The sequence below is a fragment of the Paroedura picta genome, chromosome 14 (assembly GCF_049243985.1).
Source record: "Paroedura picta isolate Pp20150507F chromosome 14, Ppicta_v3.0, whole genome shotgun sequence".
Lineage (NCBI taxonomy): Eukaryota > Metazoa > Chordata > Lepidosauria > Squamata > Gekkonidae > Paroedura > Paroedura picta.
In genome coordinates, this window is record NC_135382.1 from 10,635,098 (window position 1) to 10,651,594 (window position 16,497).

Genomic DNA, 16,497 nt, shown 5'->3' on the forward strand with positions numbered 1-16,497 from the left:
GCAGCTGGCTCAAGGTTGACTCAGCCTTCCATCCTTCCGAGGTCGGTAAAATGAGTACCCAGCTTGCTGGGGGGGTAAGCAGTAATGACTGGGGAAGGCACTGGCAAACCACCCCGTATTGAGTCTGCCATGAAAACGCTGGAGGGCGTCACCCCAAAGGTCAGACATGACTCGGTGCTTGCACAGGGGATACCTTTACCTTTACCTTTTATCCCCCTGAGTAGCTTTCTCAACATTCTCCCTTTCTCTTTCCTTGCAACAACCCTGTGGAGTAGGTTAGATGGAGCCCATGTCACTGGCTCACGGTTCTTACAGCCTGCTTAGCAAAACTCTCAATGTAGAGCCAGAAGCTAGAATTATTCTTATGTTTCCTCCCTCCTAAAGTATCTGTTGATGGTGTGCTTGTTTGAGGATGGAGGGAGAAAGATGTTGCATGGCTCACTGCCTTTTGTAACTTGAGCCTGACACCCACAATCCCTGCACGTGATGGAGAGGAGGCTTCCCAGCTTTCAGACCTGTAATTATAGTTGATGTAGATCTCAGGGGGGTGAAAAGCTAACTGTGTACTCGACAACAAAATTTGAGTCCAACAGCACCGTTAACACCAACAAAGTTTTATTCAAGGCGGAAGCTTTTGAGTGCAGGCACTCTTCCCCAGACAACAGAACAAATATCTACAGGTGGCTTCACACGCAAGAAGACTCTTGAGCAACCCAAGACCTCCTTTGTTACCTGATGCCCCCGACCCCCACCCCCACCCCGATCCTGGGGAAAAATACAGCTCTCATGGGCTGCTACCCAAAAAGGAGCTTTGTGGCTTTGCCTGTGAAGGCCAGGATCAAGGGCCCAATTCCCAGCACACTTACCTAGAGTGCTTTCTTTTGCTAAGCATCTATGTATATGTGTGTGTGTGTGTGTGTGTGTGTGTGTGTGTGTGTGTATCTATCTATATTGTACAAGCAGCAATTGCACCAGACAAGCAGGAAGAAGAGAGAATAAACACTGTGGAGGCGCAATACGGTTGTGAGTGTCCTGCATAGTGCTAGATCAGCGGTAGTCAACCTGTGGTCCTCCAGATGTTCATGGACTACAATTCCCATGAGCCCCTGCCAGCATTTGCTGGCAGGGGCTCATGGGAATTGTAGTCCATGAACATCTGGAGGACCACAGGTTGACTACCCTTGTACTAGATGACCCAGGAGGTCCCTTACAACTCTATGATTCTACTGAGCAATTGTTTTGAAGGGAACCGTCAAAGAGAACGGTTAGTAATCTGAGTGAACCCAGGTGTGCCAGTGACCAGTAATTAACACGCCTGCTTTAAAACTTATCCTTGTTTTCTAAAAATAGTTGGCCTGTGGCCAGATGCTTCAGATTTCAACTGACAGAGCAATGTGTAGAAGATCATGCAGGTGTGAGGGGTGGGGGTGCGCACACGTCTGCGTGTTAGGTGCCATCTAGTGGCTTCCAATTTATGGCAACCCCATGAATTCACGGTCTCCAAAACGTCCCTGCATTAATGGCCTTGCAAACTGAGGCCTGCAGCATCCTTGATGAAGCCAGCCCATCTCATGTTGGGTCTGCTTTTTCCTGCTGCCTTCAGAGAGCCAGCTTGGTGTCGTGGTTAAGAATGGCAGCCTCTCATCTGGAGAGCTGGGTTTGGGTCCCCACTCCTACCCCTCATGCTGCCAGTTGGGTGACTTTAGGCCAGTCACAGTTCTCTCTGAGCACTCTCAGCCTTACCCACCTCACAGGATGCCTGTTGTGGGAAAAGGAAGGGCAGGCAATAGTAAGCCACTTGGAGTCTCCTTCAGGTAGCAAAAACCTCTTCTTCTTCAACTTTTTATAGCATTTCTGCCTTTTCCCGCAAGTGTTGCCATTTTCAAACTGTCTTTGTATTCCATTTTAGTAACTGGTTGCTAATGGATTTTTTTCCTTGTCATTTCACACAAACCCGTTTTACTAACCAGCTAATAGCAGAATTTATTTTCCTGTTCCCACCTCTTGCGTTGGGTTAGCAAAGTGTGGCAGAGCCGCTTTGGAGGGAGACAACTTTTGTCCGTTTTCTACCCTTCGTTGCGCTTCTGAATTGCTGTGGTGTGCTGTTTAAAATGTCCACAGCTAGGGTTGTGCGCTTCGGCCGCTGAAACAGCCGTTCCATTTGGGCTGGAATGGCCACTTCGGTGGCTGAAGCACACAACCCTATTCACGGCACCTCCTACAGTGGTGTTTTTCCCACCCCTTTTTGTGAGTGCACGATCTTCCAATGGCTTTTTTTGTATTTTCTAAATTGAGCGCTACAGCTCTAAACCAAGATAGCACTTCAGTGTTACAGCAGCACTATTAAGATGCCTTGACCCCATGGACCGGATTCAAATCCAGCTTCAGCTATGAAACTGACTGGGTGACGGTCACACCCCCAGCCAAACCTACTTCACAAGGTTGCTAGGACAGTGGTTCTCGACCTTGGGGTTGCGACCCCATTTGGGGTTGCTTGGCCCCTTCCCCGGGGTCGCCAGGTTGCTGGCTGCCTAGGGGGAGGCGGGTGGTGGTGGCAGGTGGTTGTCCAGCTGGACAAGGGCCCCCTCCAGTCTGCAGCCCACTTTTCCGCCTCCAGCCCCCAGACGCCTCAAGGAAAGGGTGGAGGTGACGGCTGGCGGGCGGCGAAGGTGGGCAGAGGTGGCAGAGCCATGGCACTGGCCGCCTCCACGCCATCTTGATTGTTGTGCGCCTGTGCACGCACATGCCGCCACCGCCCAAGTAGGGGTTGCGGCATCAGAAAGCTGTGCTAGGAGAATAAGATGAAGAAGGGTAGATACTAGAAAGGACAGTATTAAAAGGTCACAGGCTAATAGGTAGAATCTGGCTGGACTGTGCTGATCTGGGTAAATTCTCAGCACAACCACTCTCCAAGGAGAATGAAATAGACAAATCCTACTAAAAGAACAATTGTATAATAACTGGAGTTGAAAAACCCGTGAAACGTTCTTCAGGCTTCAAGAAACCCCAGAAGTGACATGATTGTGCAGAATATGGTTGGAAAGCAGAGCTATGGACACGCCCACCTGTGGGAGAATGATGTAAGCTGCTTTGGCTCCCCACCGAGGAGGAAGACAAGTTATACAATAAATCAATGCATACGTTTAGTTGTTGCTGATCATGATTCAAGACAAGCAGTCAAGAATACCAACAATACACTTTGGATGCATAAAATAGATATTCTGTACAGACAATAAACAATTTATAGTAATAATAAAATGAGTAAAACACTAGACCATGTTCTTCTGTCTTGTTAAACACGCCAAGAAGAAATATAAAAATAATTTGATCTACTTGGATGTTTGGATTGAATTGGGCTAATGAATATCCTGCTAAAATCCACAGTGTGGGAGGACATGTTCAGTTGTTTCTATCATTCCAGACTGACGTGAGCTGAGACTTTGTCTCTTTGGGATGCGTGCAAAGCTCGCTTCAAGAAGGGCATTAAACCAGGCCAGCCTGCGGTGTTTGAGGAATTTGAATGTATACAGGTGACTCGATGGAACCAAGTTTTTGTTACAGTTCTCCACTGCCAGGGCAGAGGGGGCCCATGATCTGCCAACTTGGAGGTCAGGGTCTCATCATCTCTGTTTGATTCATGCTCTGCATCCTGGGTACCCAAAGCTGTGCAGAAGAAACAATTGTCATTTTAACCTCTATTGCTTTCCCCCACCTTGAGTGAAAATTGCCTGAAAGGACTGGTGAAGTTAATCCAGGTGGGGTGGGGTGGGTGGCTGAATGTGAGCCAGAATGTAAACCACCCAGAGCCGTAGGGGAGGCCGGTATAGAAATCGAAATGAATGAATGAATGAATGAATGAATGAATGAATGAATGAATGAATGAATGAATGAATGAATGAATGAATGAATGAATGAATAGCTTGCAATCAAACCTATACTTCTAATGCAGGCTTTCTCAAACAGGGGTTCCTCGATGGCCCTGGAAGGGTTTCCCGAATGAGGGGGAGTTAATATTTTATATATATTTTAAAAATTTGTTAAACATTTATCAGGTGATATGACCATATGTGGTCAGGTCAACCTGCCCCCCGCTCCCAAAATGGCCAATGATAGGCCTGGAGTGGGTGAAGGGGAGGGGCCCCAGGTTGGTGTGTCCACAGCTCTGCTTCCCAGCCATATTATGCATAATTGCACCACTTCTGGGGTTTCTTGAAGCCTGAAGAATGTTTCAGGGGGTTTTCAATGGAAAAAAAATTGAGCAAGGCTGTTCTAGTGTTGTTTCTAGCCTACGCAAGGCATTGGGTACACAGCGAAGTATGCCCAATGGGGATCTGAGGAATCGGAATTGCTTCTACTTTATGGTAGTCATTGTACAGACATGTCTGTAGACCATACATAAACTGGGAAACCACCTTGCCCTGGAAGACTTTTAATGTATATGGGACATGAGAGCCCCCTTCTGTACAGAAGAAATTTAAAGTTGCTGAAGTCGCTCTTTGGGCATATTCAGTTTCATGGGAAAGCCGAGCAGTCCATGAACCAGAGGACTGGAGCACGACACCTACATGTCTAAACTCTCTAACTTGTTTGATTTCTTGGTCTTCAGTCTGCCACCTGTGCTTGGAAAAAAGATCTTTTAGAGAAAAAGAAGGATTTTGGTCTTTCAAAGATCGATTGTTACATGCTCCTCTTTGCAGGGAGCGGCAAATGCCCAGAGGGCTCCTCTGAGCTGTACTTCAGTGGAAGATAAAATAACACATATCGTCTGCATATAACCATGTGGAGGTTGGTCTCTTTGCCATTCTGATTGGACAGAAGTCTCTGTATTGCATGAGGTCTGCACCATGGAGTTATATAGCGGTTAAGAGAAGAAGTGGTGCTGTTTTTTTATGCCCCACTTTTCACTACCAAAAGTAGCTTACAAACACATTTCCCTCCCTCTCCCCACAGCAGACACCCTGTGAGGTAGATGGGGCTGAGAGAACTCTAAGAGAACTGTTGTGCAAGAAAGCTCTAAGGTAAAGGTAAAGGTATCCCCTGTGCAAGCACCGAGTCATGTCTGACCCTTGGGGTGACGCCCTCCAGCGTTTTCATGGCAGACTCAATACGGGGTGGTTTGCCAGTGCCTTCCCCAGTTATTACCATTTACCCCCCAGCAAGCTGGGTACTCATTTTACCGACCTCGGAAGGATGGAAGGCTGAGTCAACCTTGAGCCGGCTGCTGGGATTGAACTCCCAGCCTCATGGGCAAAGCTTTCAGACGGCTGCCTTACCACTCTGCGCCACAAGAGGCTCACTAAGAAAGCTCTAGAGAACTGTAATTATTCCAAGGTCATCCAGCTGGCCACAAGTGGAGGGGTGAGGAATCAAACCCTGTTCTTCAGATAAGAGCAGCAGACTCTAAACTACTACCCCATGGCAGCGGGAACAAGGATGCAACCTTGCTTCACACCTGTCCTGATCAGAACCATGTGGGACAGATCACCTTCTGGGTTACATTCCACAGACAAATTGCTGTTTTCATGCTGTGTGCGTACAAGGGCAAACCATCTATGGTCTATTGTGCCTGTAGAATGGGACCCTCTGGTCCAATGTTTTTAAAACTTGGCCATTCTTTTGAGAAGAGGCTCTTGCAGCTACGCTGTGAATTAGGTGCCTCTACCATAGCCCCCCTGCCCCCCCTCCAGCCCCCACACCGTGGAATAGACAGGAAAGGAAAATGTTGGTCCCTTTAAACTGTCCAATCTCTGCATGGCCGAATCGTGCCTGAATCACAGCTCCGTGATTCGAGCAGTTTAACTTCAGGAGAAGGTCAGTTCAGGTGGAGGGGCTCTGTGGCACCAAATGCAAAAGTAAAACACGAGGTTCCTTTGCTGTCCATCAACAACAAAGAACACTGGCTGCAGGGACAGCAACATTGTCTTGGATCATGTAAACCATGTTCCAGTTCAGACTCCACTGGAATTCTGCATGGCACGGCCAGTGAGACAAACCCAGCAAATCTGCCAAGTTGGGCAGCAGGAACATGGTTTCCTAAGCGTTGTAACAGTTCCATCTTAATTTCAGCGACAGAAAAATTAAAATAGACTTCATAGTGCTTATTAAATTCCTTTTAATTACAAGTTTGTGCCTATTGGACGGCAAAGTAAAGACGGTTTAATTAAAAGAGCTACTCACTGATTATATCTTTGTGCCACAAGTGAAGTTTGAAATGCTTCAAACGAGTCAAAACAAAAAAGAAAAAGGCACCTTTTAGTGCTACAAACACCTAGTTTATCTGGCTTGCTGAGGAGAGCAGAGTTTAAAAGCTGGTTTGAAAAACTGGGCAAGAACAGCACTGCCACCTAGTGTTCATTCAAACCGACCTGGCCTCTGTCACAGGCTTGTCTGCATGGAGCTCCTTGCTGGTCCTGGCCCCATGCATATTACATGTGCCCACATTTTTGTTCCTTTAGTCTGCACTTTCCCCTGCCAAAACCAAAAGTGCTGCCAGTTCTTCTGAGCCCATGTTGATATTTCCTCCAGCTTTTTTCAAGTTCCAAGACCGCTTTTACCTCAGTGTTTTTATGGGAGCCAGTTCTGAGTCAGCATTTTCCTTGTGCGTAATATTTCTCTTGGTTTTCGTTATACCACCCATCCCTACCCATCTCCAGCCCACTGCCTGATTACTGGACTGTTGTGGTCAAACCACTCTCCCCTTCCCCCCAAGCTTATCTTAGAAGGCAGGGCTCTGAAAAGAAACAGTATGCCAGTATTGGTTGGGGCTACATCTAACAGATTTCCCTTGACCACCCAGCTATACAAATAGTTTTGAAGCTTAAATCAGAAGTAAAAGAGCCTGGGAAGCTATTCAGAGCCATGACGGAATTTGAAACTATTGTTACACAAGGAAATCCCCACACGCAAGGTCAAATATTTAAGTTGTTGGAGTATGAGACTGAGGGTGCACAGGTTAAAAAATGCATGATTAAGTAGATGCAAAATTTTAAGCATATGGTATCTCTTGAAGAATGGGAACAACTTTGGGGTGAAAATAATAAGCTTACGAAATGTCAATCACTCAGGGAAAATTGGTATAAAATATTTTATAGATACCCAAAGGAATTAGTAGAATGTCAAATCAAAATGACGGAAAGTGTTGGAGATGTCACGAAGCAACTGGTTCTTCTTACCACATGTGGTGGCTTTGCGAAAAGGTTAAAAAAATCTGGATTAAAATTCATACTATGTTAGAAAGGATGTTAAAAATTAAGTTTCCGCTTAATCCTAAAGATATGCTGTTAAGCTTCTTCACTATGAATTTGTCTGGGGAGACCAAGGAGTTGGGGGGTTTTATACTACAGCTGCGGGAAGACTGGTAATAGCCCGGAATTGGAAGCAAGAAGACACACCGGGAGTGACCGACTGGCTTGTCAAAACTGGTGAACTGAGTAAGATGGCAAAATTAACAAGCTTAGCAAATAGAAGGCCACCGGAAGAATTTCAGAAACAATGCCACAACGTATTGAGTTAGAATGGTCAGGTGGATTCTGTAATAATCTGATTTTTTTTGTTCTTTCTATGTTATTAATGGAAACTAATAAAATGCTCAAAAACAACGTAACAAAGAACATGCTTGTTATGAGGTTAATAGCAACCAGACTTTTCTTGCAATTACTAAGGATCCCTTGCTACTCCCTTAATATTTTTGGCCACACAGTTTATTCTAATGCTAAAATACCATAGCTGCTATTTTCCCCTTTCCTGTCAGTCCACCTGTGTAAGACAAATACTTCCAGTCCAGAAATATGTGCGGCTATATGCTTTACATAACCCCTGATCTTCCACCTGCCCCCTCTTAGAATCTCAGAATCTTATAGTGGGAAGGGGCCATACAGGCCGTCTAGTCCAGCCCCCTGTTCAATGCCAGATCAGCCTCAAGCATCCAGGATAAATTTCTGTCCAGCCGCTGCTTAAAGACCACCAGTGAGGAGAAGCTCGCCACTTCCTTAGGCAACCCATTCTACTGCTGAACTAAACTCCTAGCATCCTAGAATTAGAAGGGGCCATCCAAGACATCTAGTCCCACCCGCTGCTCAATGCAGGATCGGCCTTAGGATATAGGATCAGTATTTGTCCAGCTTCTGCTTGAAGACTGCCGGTGAGGGGGAGCTCACCTTAGGCAGACCATTCCACTGCCAAACTACTCTGACTAGGAAAAATTCTTGCTGATGAGAGAGCGACAAGCAGATTACACCTAATTGGCTACTGTCTTGCTGCCATTGCCAGGACCCTTGTGGCGTAAATAGCAAGGAGTTTTGATGTCCACTGAAGGATTCTTTAGGCTTGACTATGAAGCTTACCCGGCAGCCTATGGAACTGCGAACCAGATGTGGGAAGAGCACGTGCGCTTTCTCACAGGGACATCTGTGCAAGCTCCGTTTTGGACCTTTTATACAAGGGTGCTAGTATAAATCTCCTGTGCTGCTTCTCCCCAACCGTTTAGAAAAGCAGACAGGCTGCCTTTGCAAAGACAGAAGACAACACGAAGGCATTCTGCCCGCGATTAAACCTGGGCAAAAAACGAGCCTTTCAGCTCAATGCCTTGGCAGTGGACCTGGCAAACAGCATTGGAATTGGGCTGTTTCCCAGGAGGTGCCACCTCCTTACTCCCACGACAAATACCCCGTGCCAGGCCCTCACTCCGTAGGCTCAGCCGGGACAAGAAGAAATAAATCATGCGGAAACATTACCCACATGCAAAGACAAAAGACCGCTCTTATCATTCAAGCCCTGCCTCCACTAACTGTTCAAATGCCACCAAAGGAGACTCAGCACGGAGGGACTGCCCCAGGCCAGCACTTCCGCATTTCAAAATCCCCCCTCCCAAAATCCTGCCTGTCTCTGCTCCTTGCAGACACAAGAGAGGATAGGTACCGATGCGCACACGCTAAGCAAGCTGGGCTGAGGCATGAAAACCCTGGGGTCTGACCACGTGAGCTGTCCCTCTTCTGCCAGCTTCAAGCTGTGAATCACAGAGGCTTAAAATAAATTCTCTCTGAAACATTCCCGGAAGGATACACTCCAAACCGTTTATGGCCTGTGACGCAAAAGAGAGATTTCCACATACGCATCATGGTGCATCTTGACTCTCCTCTGCCTAGAAAATGTCTGCCATCTTTGCGCATCACACAGAGAACAAACACCAGCATGGAGTTAATGTTGAGAAAAGAACCTCTTGCAGAGCCACAACCACCAAGAGCCAGTTCACAACACAGCCGAAATTCAAAACTATTTGGCGGAGCCTGCTGAGAAGGACCAAAGACATGGAATGGTAATCCCATCCTAAGACCCTGAGGATGGCCCACGATGGGCACAGTGCTGAGTCCTTTTGCTAGGCCTCTTTTTGACAGAGCTTAGAATGGACTGGTAAGGGCTCACATCTACAAAGCAAGAGCTCCAGACATCCACTGCTCACTGTGGAGCTCCCGCAAGGTAGAAACTGGTTTTTGTAGAAACCATGTATGGGGATCTCACACTTTCCCCCTCCTTAACACACCCTTTGTTTCTTCTTGCTTGCTTGCTGAGCAGCCCATGTATTTATCTTCTTCTTCTTTGTTAGTCTATGGCTGCCCTACCCTGTCCCTTCTTTGTTTTGATACTGTCCCGGGAACTCTATTTTAATTCTGCAATGGCACACGAGAGGCTTTGGAAAATTCAAAAACAAACTTGGACTGTTTCTGCACTGGGAACTTCGCTGCCCTGACTCCCATGCATGATCCAGGGCAGATGAAGTGCAATGGGCCAAATGCTCCCCCGTGTGGGAGCAGGAAGAGGCAGGGCAACCTGCCTCCATTCAAACTCCAGCCTGCAGCCTTGTGCGGAGCCTCCAATGTGGCAATGATCTTCAGTTGGGGAAAAGTCAGGTGGAAACAGAGGTAGGATCTATGAGATGAACCAATAATAAAAAGGGGGTAATTTTGTAATCACATTAAATCCAGGTGACATGTTGCCAAAAAGTGGGAGGTTTTCAATAAGGTCTCCAAAACTTTTCAGCTTCTGCTTTAACTCACAAGCATAGGTTTCTGAGTTTCACTGACACCTCACACTTAAAAGAAGAAGAAGAGTTGGTTCTTATATGCGACTTTTCTCTAACTGAAGGAGTCTCAAAGCTGCTTACAATCGCCTTCCCTTTCCTCTCCCACAACAGACACTCTGTGAGGTGGGTGAGGCTGAGAGTGCCCTGATATCACTGCTCAGTTAGAACAGCTTTATCAGTGCCATGGCTAGCCCAGCTGGCTGCTTGTGGGGGAGTGCAGAATCGAACCTGGCATGCCAGATGAGAAGTCTGCACTCCTAACCACTACACCAAACTGGCTTTAGAAAGCAGTTCCGAAAATCCCTCTATGTATACAGATCAGAGTTTGCTCCTCTTTTAAGAGTTCTCTCTTTTCACTAGGCAGGGATAACTTCTCTTGACTAGAAGCTCTGTCTCTTTCCAGTTTAAATGGGGATCTTATGTGATCCTCCAACTCAGTGCTAAACTGTCTCTTCTTCCACTGTCAGTTCCCGTCATAACTGATGCTCTCACCACAGAATTCTGTTTGAACAGCCTGTCAGCTGAAGGTTCTTGTACCCTGTGAGGAATTAACCCTTGACAGTCCATCACACTGTGCTCATCACATATAGTCTTAAGTAAGCTTCCATGAGCCCATTAAGAAAAAACAGTACTGCTAACATATCCAGGCTCATCCCCAACAAGACTCTCCTCCATTTAATCTTCTAAGATTAATAAATCATCTTGTTTCCCCAATTCTCTCATATCATCATGAAGCGTTGGGGGAGGGGGGGGCAACTTTTCATGCAAATTTTCCATAGCTCAGATGGACAGATGTGTGGCCTCAGAGCTACCAGCCTGCTCAACCACAAGGGATTTATACATTATGGCACCCAAGATTTTCCTCTATGCTGATGACACACTTTGACCTGAGAGCCATAAATCCTACAACGGCTCCTTCATTGCTTTGAGCCGTATTAAGAGTAGGACTGTAAACCGGGTCAAGTCAGAGATTCTAGTGGTATAAAAACGGGCCAGACAAAGAGCAATTCCAACAATTTCAGCGGCAGCCATTTTACGCAAAGCACCTTGAAATCCATTCTCGGGGCCCGCAAACACTGGGTTTTATTCCTTTTTTCAGCCCCCCAAGACTAGCATTAAACTCATAGCACTAACTTTTTCCTGGTTTTGGCCTCCAAAAAAATGTTAAAAGGAATTGATTTTGTAAACCCATGAAGGGGAAAAGCCAGGAGGATTCAATGGCCTTCTAAAATGGCTACCCCACGGTAACTACAGAGAGAAATACACACAGCTACACTTTTCAAATGAGACAAAAATGACCAGGGAGAAATTAATAAACACAGCAAAAAGAAGACTGCAATCAATGTGTTACAACCCAGGCAGCCATTCCTGTCATTTCTGTTAATTCCCTCTGAGGAAGACTGCAGTGAGGATCAAAACACGTCAAGTCTAAGGCCTATTACTGTACAGTGCATATGATAATTTTTCAATAATGGCTTTGTGTGTGCATTTCTAACCTTAAAGAATTTTTTTAAGCTGTACACAATAAACGTTTATATGATTTTATCTAAATTGCACAGACATATAACCTTTCAGGTTCAAGCTCATTGCGTTGGGTTTTTTGTTTTCTGTTCCATGCACCAGTTCTCCCCTCCTTGTTCTTTGGTGCCGGGATTGAACCTGGGACCTTCTGCTTGCAAAGCCGGTGCTCTCCCACAGAGCCACAGCCTCTCCCTAAACACCCATGAAGATACCTCATATTGACCCAGGTCATCGATCCATCAGGGTCAATCTCCTCTACTCAGATTGGCAGCAGCTCTCCATGGTCTCACGTGGAGGTCTATCACCTGTGACCTGGTACTTAACTGGAGGTTAGTGTATGTTGCCTATATTGTGTGTATTGTATACAACAATAAAATCACAATTTCTCCTTGAGTTGCAAGCTTTGCTGTAACAGCTAGCTTTGTGGAAGCAGGAAGCCCCAGTTATAGAGCTACTTCCAGATGAGCAAAGGCACATGTTATTGTCCTGCCCAAGGTATTCATAGGTTCTCAGGTAGCTTTGCTTACCTCCAAGATTTGAAATCAATTGGAAGGGTAGAGCAGAAGCTTCCATTCTCCTCAAATTGCTAAAAAAAAAAAAAAACACCCCCAAACCCAAATCTCTATGAAGGAGGCAGAAGGAAATGCTGGTATCAGCAATGCTTCTCATGAGAAAGTGTTTTGACCAGGAGGCATCATGTCAAACTGCTGAAGTGCAGAAAACCAAGGCATTCGTGCTGGGGTGTCACCGTCAGAATTCTCTCTCTTCTCTCGCCGGCTGCCTCAGTCGCCATATTATACAATATGAAAAAAGTCTATCCAGGGCTTTAAAAGCACGAACATAACACTGTAATACTCCAAAATTGTGTAACTCTTTTTAAAGCACTGGATAAACTTTTTCTATGTTATATAAACTCTTACTTGGTTGTACTCTTACTACACAGTAGCTTTTTTTCTTTTGTATAAATACAATACACTGTGTGGCCTATTTCGCATTTTTGGCTCAGTCCCCCAGTCCCTCCTGATGCTGATTTAACTGGGGACTGTCATACAAAACTGCAGGATTTCCCCTGATATGGGAGAACAGGAAGTACTGGGTGATGTCATATCACTGAATTCATTACGGGAGCCCTTTCAAATCCATCCATTAATAACGTGTATTCATAATATTACCTTTTAGGGTAATATGTACGCATTTTCCATGAATGACCTGGGGGACATTCCAAACATTTCATTCATCAGAACCCTGGAAACCTGTTACACTTGGAATAGCAGCTCATCCACTTTACCATTCATACTTTCAAAGGCTTATCAGAGACCTGACTGCAAATACAGATAAGATTTAAAGACATCACCTTAGAGCAGGGGTAGTCAAACGGCAGCCCTCCAGGTGTCAATGGACTACAATTCCCAATTCCCATGGGAATTGTAGTCCATGGACATCTGGAGGGCCACTGTTTGACTACCCCTGCCTTAGAACCTATCTCGAACCAAACATTACAGTTACTCTTGGCTTTAGGAAGAGGTGCTAGTTTTCAGAATTCACACACCCAACCGTGTGTTCATTCTTCCTAGCAATAGAAAACCCAGTGGACCATCTGGAATTAGTATTCAAAGAACTGACATAGTTAACCGAGGATCAGCCTTGTCAAATGACGAATGCATTTACAGTGTTCACGTTTTTCATTATATGTACATATATAGCTGCCATGCTATATGTCCCTTAATGAGAAAGCAAACCTAAAAACAGATGACTGCCATATTCTGCCCGCAGTAAAATATATCTCCAGAGGATTCTGCATTTTCTTTTGAAGGTCTCTTCATGAATTAAATGGTTAAAAAATCTTTTGCTGATCTGCAAAGCTGTTTGTCTCAGGAGAGAGAAATTACTGACTTCTGTTATTTGTTAGAAAATCATTAACATCCGGGATTACTATTATTAGTGAATGCAATCCAGCCAAATTCTCATTCTTTCAATGAGAAGAGTTGACTATGCTTAAACTGGATTGTATCCTCATTAATCAAAAGTATTGGCCCCTTTCCAAACAATCCATTTGCTTAACGCAGCAATAAAAACCGATCTTTGACCAACTACAGAAGTCAGGGCAGAAAAGGCCAAGTGAAGGAGAGCAGGAGAAGGTCCATCACTGGCCAAATGTAAAACCATCATCCCTGGCAAAGAGGGGGTCAGGTTGGGCTCCTCTGGGAATCAGTTTCAAAGCTGAAATGTCACAAACAAAGAACTGTTTTTACCCACCAAGGTGATAGCTCCAAGCTAAGTCCCAGAGGTTTACAGAGCCTCATTCAGGACAGAACCAATTGCAGGAACTAGTTTGTGTTTGTCCTGTACTAACTATATACAGAGACAATTCGTTGTCACAGCAGGACAGCCCCTCCATCCGATACAGAATGGCATCTTCTAAATGAATAATTCCATTCCAGATGCTAAGATCAGTTGCCCAACTGTAGGCATATTCTTGCAGAAGCGAGACCGATAGAGCTAACTAAGCATGCCCAAGTCTACAGCTTTAGAAGATGCACATTCTTATAAATCAATGGCATTTACTTACAAGTAAGCATGCACAAAATCAGGAACCAATTATCGTCTTACACTGAGTTCTTTGGCTCCTCTGGGGAAAGTAGAACCCCCACCCAGATCACTCCACAAAACTTACTGGAATAATTCATCGCAGAATATCAGTGACCATCAACACACAAAACCACGAATCACTGGATCTGCAAAAGTGCAATACAAAAAAAAAACTCTTTGTTGAAAATCTGGATGGGGAAAAGTGAAATGAAGCTTGAGCACAAAATCCAAACACATCATTGGAAGAAAAACCAAGCTAGGATAGAAAGGGAAGAAAGAACACAGAAGGAAAACTACCTTGAAATACAGAGTCTCTTTTTTTAGGTGGACAGCTCCTAAGCAAGCAAGCAAGATCCAGAAATGCATGAATCCATAATGGATGAACTGCATGGGAAGGGGACTGGGGAGGGGGGGGGGTCCAAGTAGCAACAGCTGGATCAAGGCCAGGCTGTTCTAGAACTCAGGAGAAAATAAAAAGGACCCACCTGTCACTAAGAGAGAGAAGGTTGATTGTATAAAATAAAGGAAAAAATATACCATGTTGCTCAGTTAAAATCCCGCCAAATATTTTTGTACTTAGTTGTGCACCATTGACCTTTTTCCTTGTTCCCAAACCCACACAACAGGTTGCAAGTTCTGCAACTGTGGCCATCCAGCGCTGTTCAAGACCCTCTGCACCACCAGATGTGCCATTTCAGCAGAGCTCCGTCTTTTAAGTCAAAGACTTAAAAGTCAAAGACTTAAAAGGGGAACCTCCTCACACAACTTTACTAGTTCTAAATTCTCCAGCACAAACCTGAAAGGCTCAGCCGGGAGATCCCAATTTGGGCACCTTTGAACTCAGGTGCTTCCTAGAACTTTGGCAGCCACTTAAGAGAAGAGGTGCCTGTGCCACCCACACCTGGCAGAGAAGGGGGGACAGGGATGGATGGCCTCATGACCACTTCCTGGGATCCCAGAGACACATCCAACATCTCAGGCGCATGACGCCGGCGGCCAGAGCATGGGCATCAATATTCCACACACATTGGATATGGCGCTTTCAGTGCACCTAAGAAGATTTCCTGGTTTCGCACCGGGAACTCCAGCTGCAAAAAGCACCCTGGAAGGGCATGACCCAACGTGTCTTGGGCCCATTCTGCACACATGGGTCAGTGCGCTTTCACCGTGCTTTTCCTGCGCAGAACCAGAGCACCAACTCTTAAAGTGCCTTGCAAGTGCCCGCGCCCCGCCTGCCGTCTCCAGGAGCGCCCCCGGGGACGCCCGCCCCGCACCCGCGCCCGTCTCCCGCCCGGGGCTCACCGCAGTGGGCGCACAGGACGCGGGCGGCGTCCCTCTGGAGGTCCCTGCTGCTGCTGCTGCTGCCGCTGCCGGCGCGGGCGGGGGCGGCGTCGAGGGGCGCGAAGAGGCGCGGCTCGTCGGGGGGCTCCAGGAAGAAGATGGAGCGGCCGTGGCGGCGGGCTCGGAAGCAGGGCGCCGCCGGGCCGCCCACGCGGAAGAGCTGCTCGCGCCGCAGGCCGCCGCCCCGCCGGGCCCCCGCGAAGAGCCCCCGCCCGAGCAGCCCGCCCGCCCCCGCCGCCCCCGCCGCCCCCCGCGCCTGCGCCGCCACCGCCCGCCGGCCCGGCCCCGGGCAGCCCAGCGACACGCCCCGCGGCGGCCGCACCAGCAGCAGCCCCGCCAGCCCCGCCAGCAGCAGCGCCGTCGCCCCGCGCCTCATGCCCGGGCCCGCGCCCGCCGCCCCCACCACGCCGCTGCCCGCCCTGCCGCAGCCGCCCGCGCCATCGGGGACACGGGGGGGGGGGACACACGGACGGCGACGCCCAGGCGCCCGCGGCCAAACCGGAAGCGCCCTCAGGCGGCCGCCCGTCCGGTCGTGCCCAGCCTCAGCCCAGCCTGCCCGAGGGGCACCCCCGAGGGCCGCCCACTGGGAGGAGGGATGCCAGGCGTGGGGGTGGGGACAGGCTTCCAGCCTCCCGGCCCAAGACAGCCCCCCTCCAGACGGCAGAGATCGCTCCAGGGCCTCGTGCCCTTCGGGGCCCCAGTTGTCCCCAGCCGCCACACCCACATTTCCCATTTCCCAAAGTGGATCTGGCTACCCTACACACCGCAGTTGGTGGCGGGGGGGGGGGGGGATTGGCCATCCTAATCCTTCCCTGTGAGGGACTCCCACTGCCAGGAGGTGACCTCAAGGCAAGGCCGTGTTGTTGGTTGGCCACTGCAGGAGCCGGGATGCCGGACTAGATGGACCCTCCCTGGTTGATCCAGCTGGGCGTTTCTTGCGTGCTCTTGAGTTAGAGAGCTGGCCTAGC

General features: G+C 47.6%; 1 protein-coding gene across 3 annotated transcripts in view; it reads right to left on the reverse strand.

Annotated features, from left to right (window-relative positions):
- Positions 1-15,515, reverse strand: part of NRG2 (neuregulin 2) — a 194,119-nt gene extending 178,604 nt beyond the window's left edge. For 2 of the 3 annotated variants that reach the window (XM_077310089.1, XM_077310090.1), the window contains exon 1: positions 15,491-15,515. Coding sequence is in view for 1 of the 3 variants with exons in the window: in XM_077310088.1 (XP_077166203.1) it covers positions 14,274-14,286 (13 nt within the window). In the remaining 2 variants the exon portion in view is untranslated. Of the gene's footprint in view, positions 1-14,273; positions 14,335-15,490 lie in introns of all 3 variants that reach the window. The other variant, XM_077310088.1, reaches the window with a different exon arrangement.
- Between the last annotated feature and the right edge of the window lie 982 nt (positions 15,516-16,497).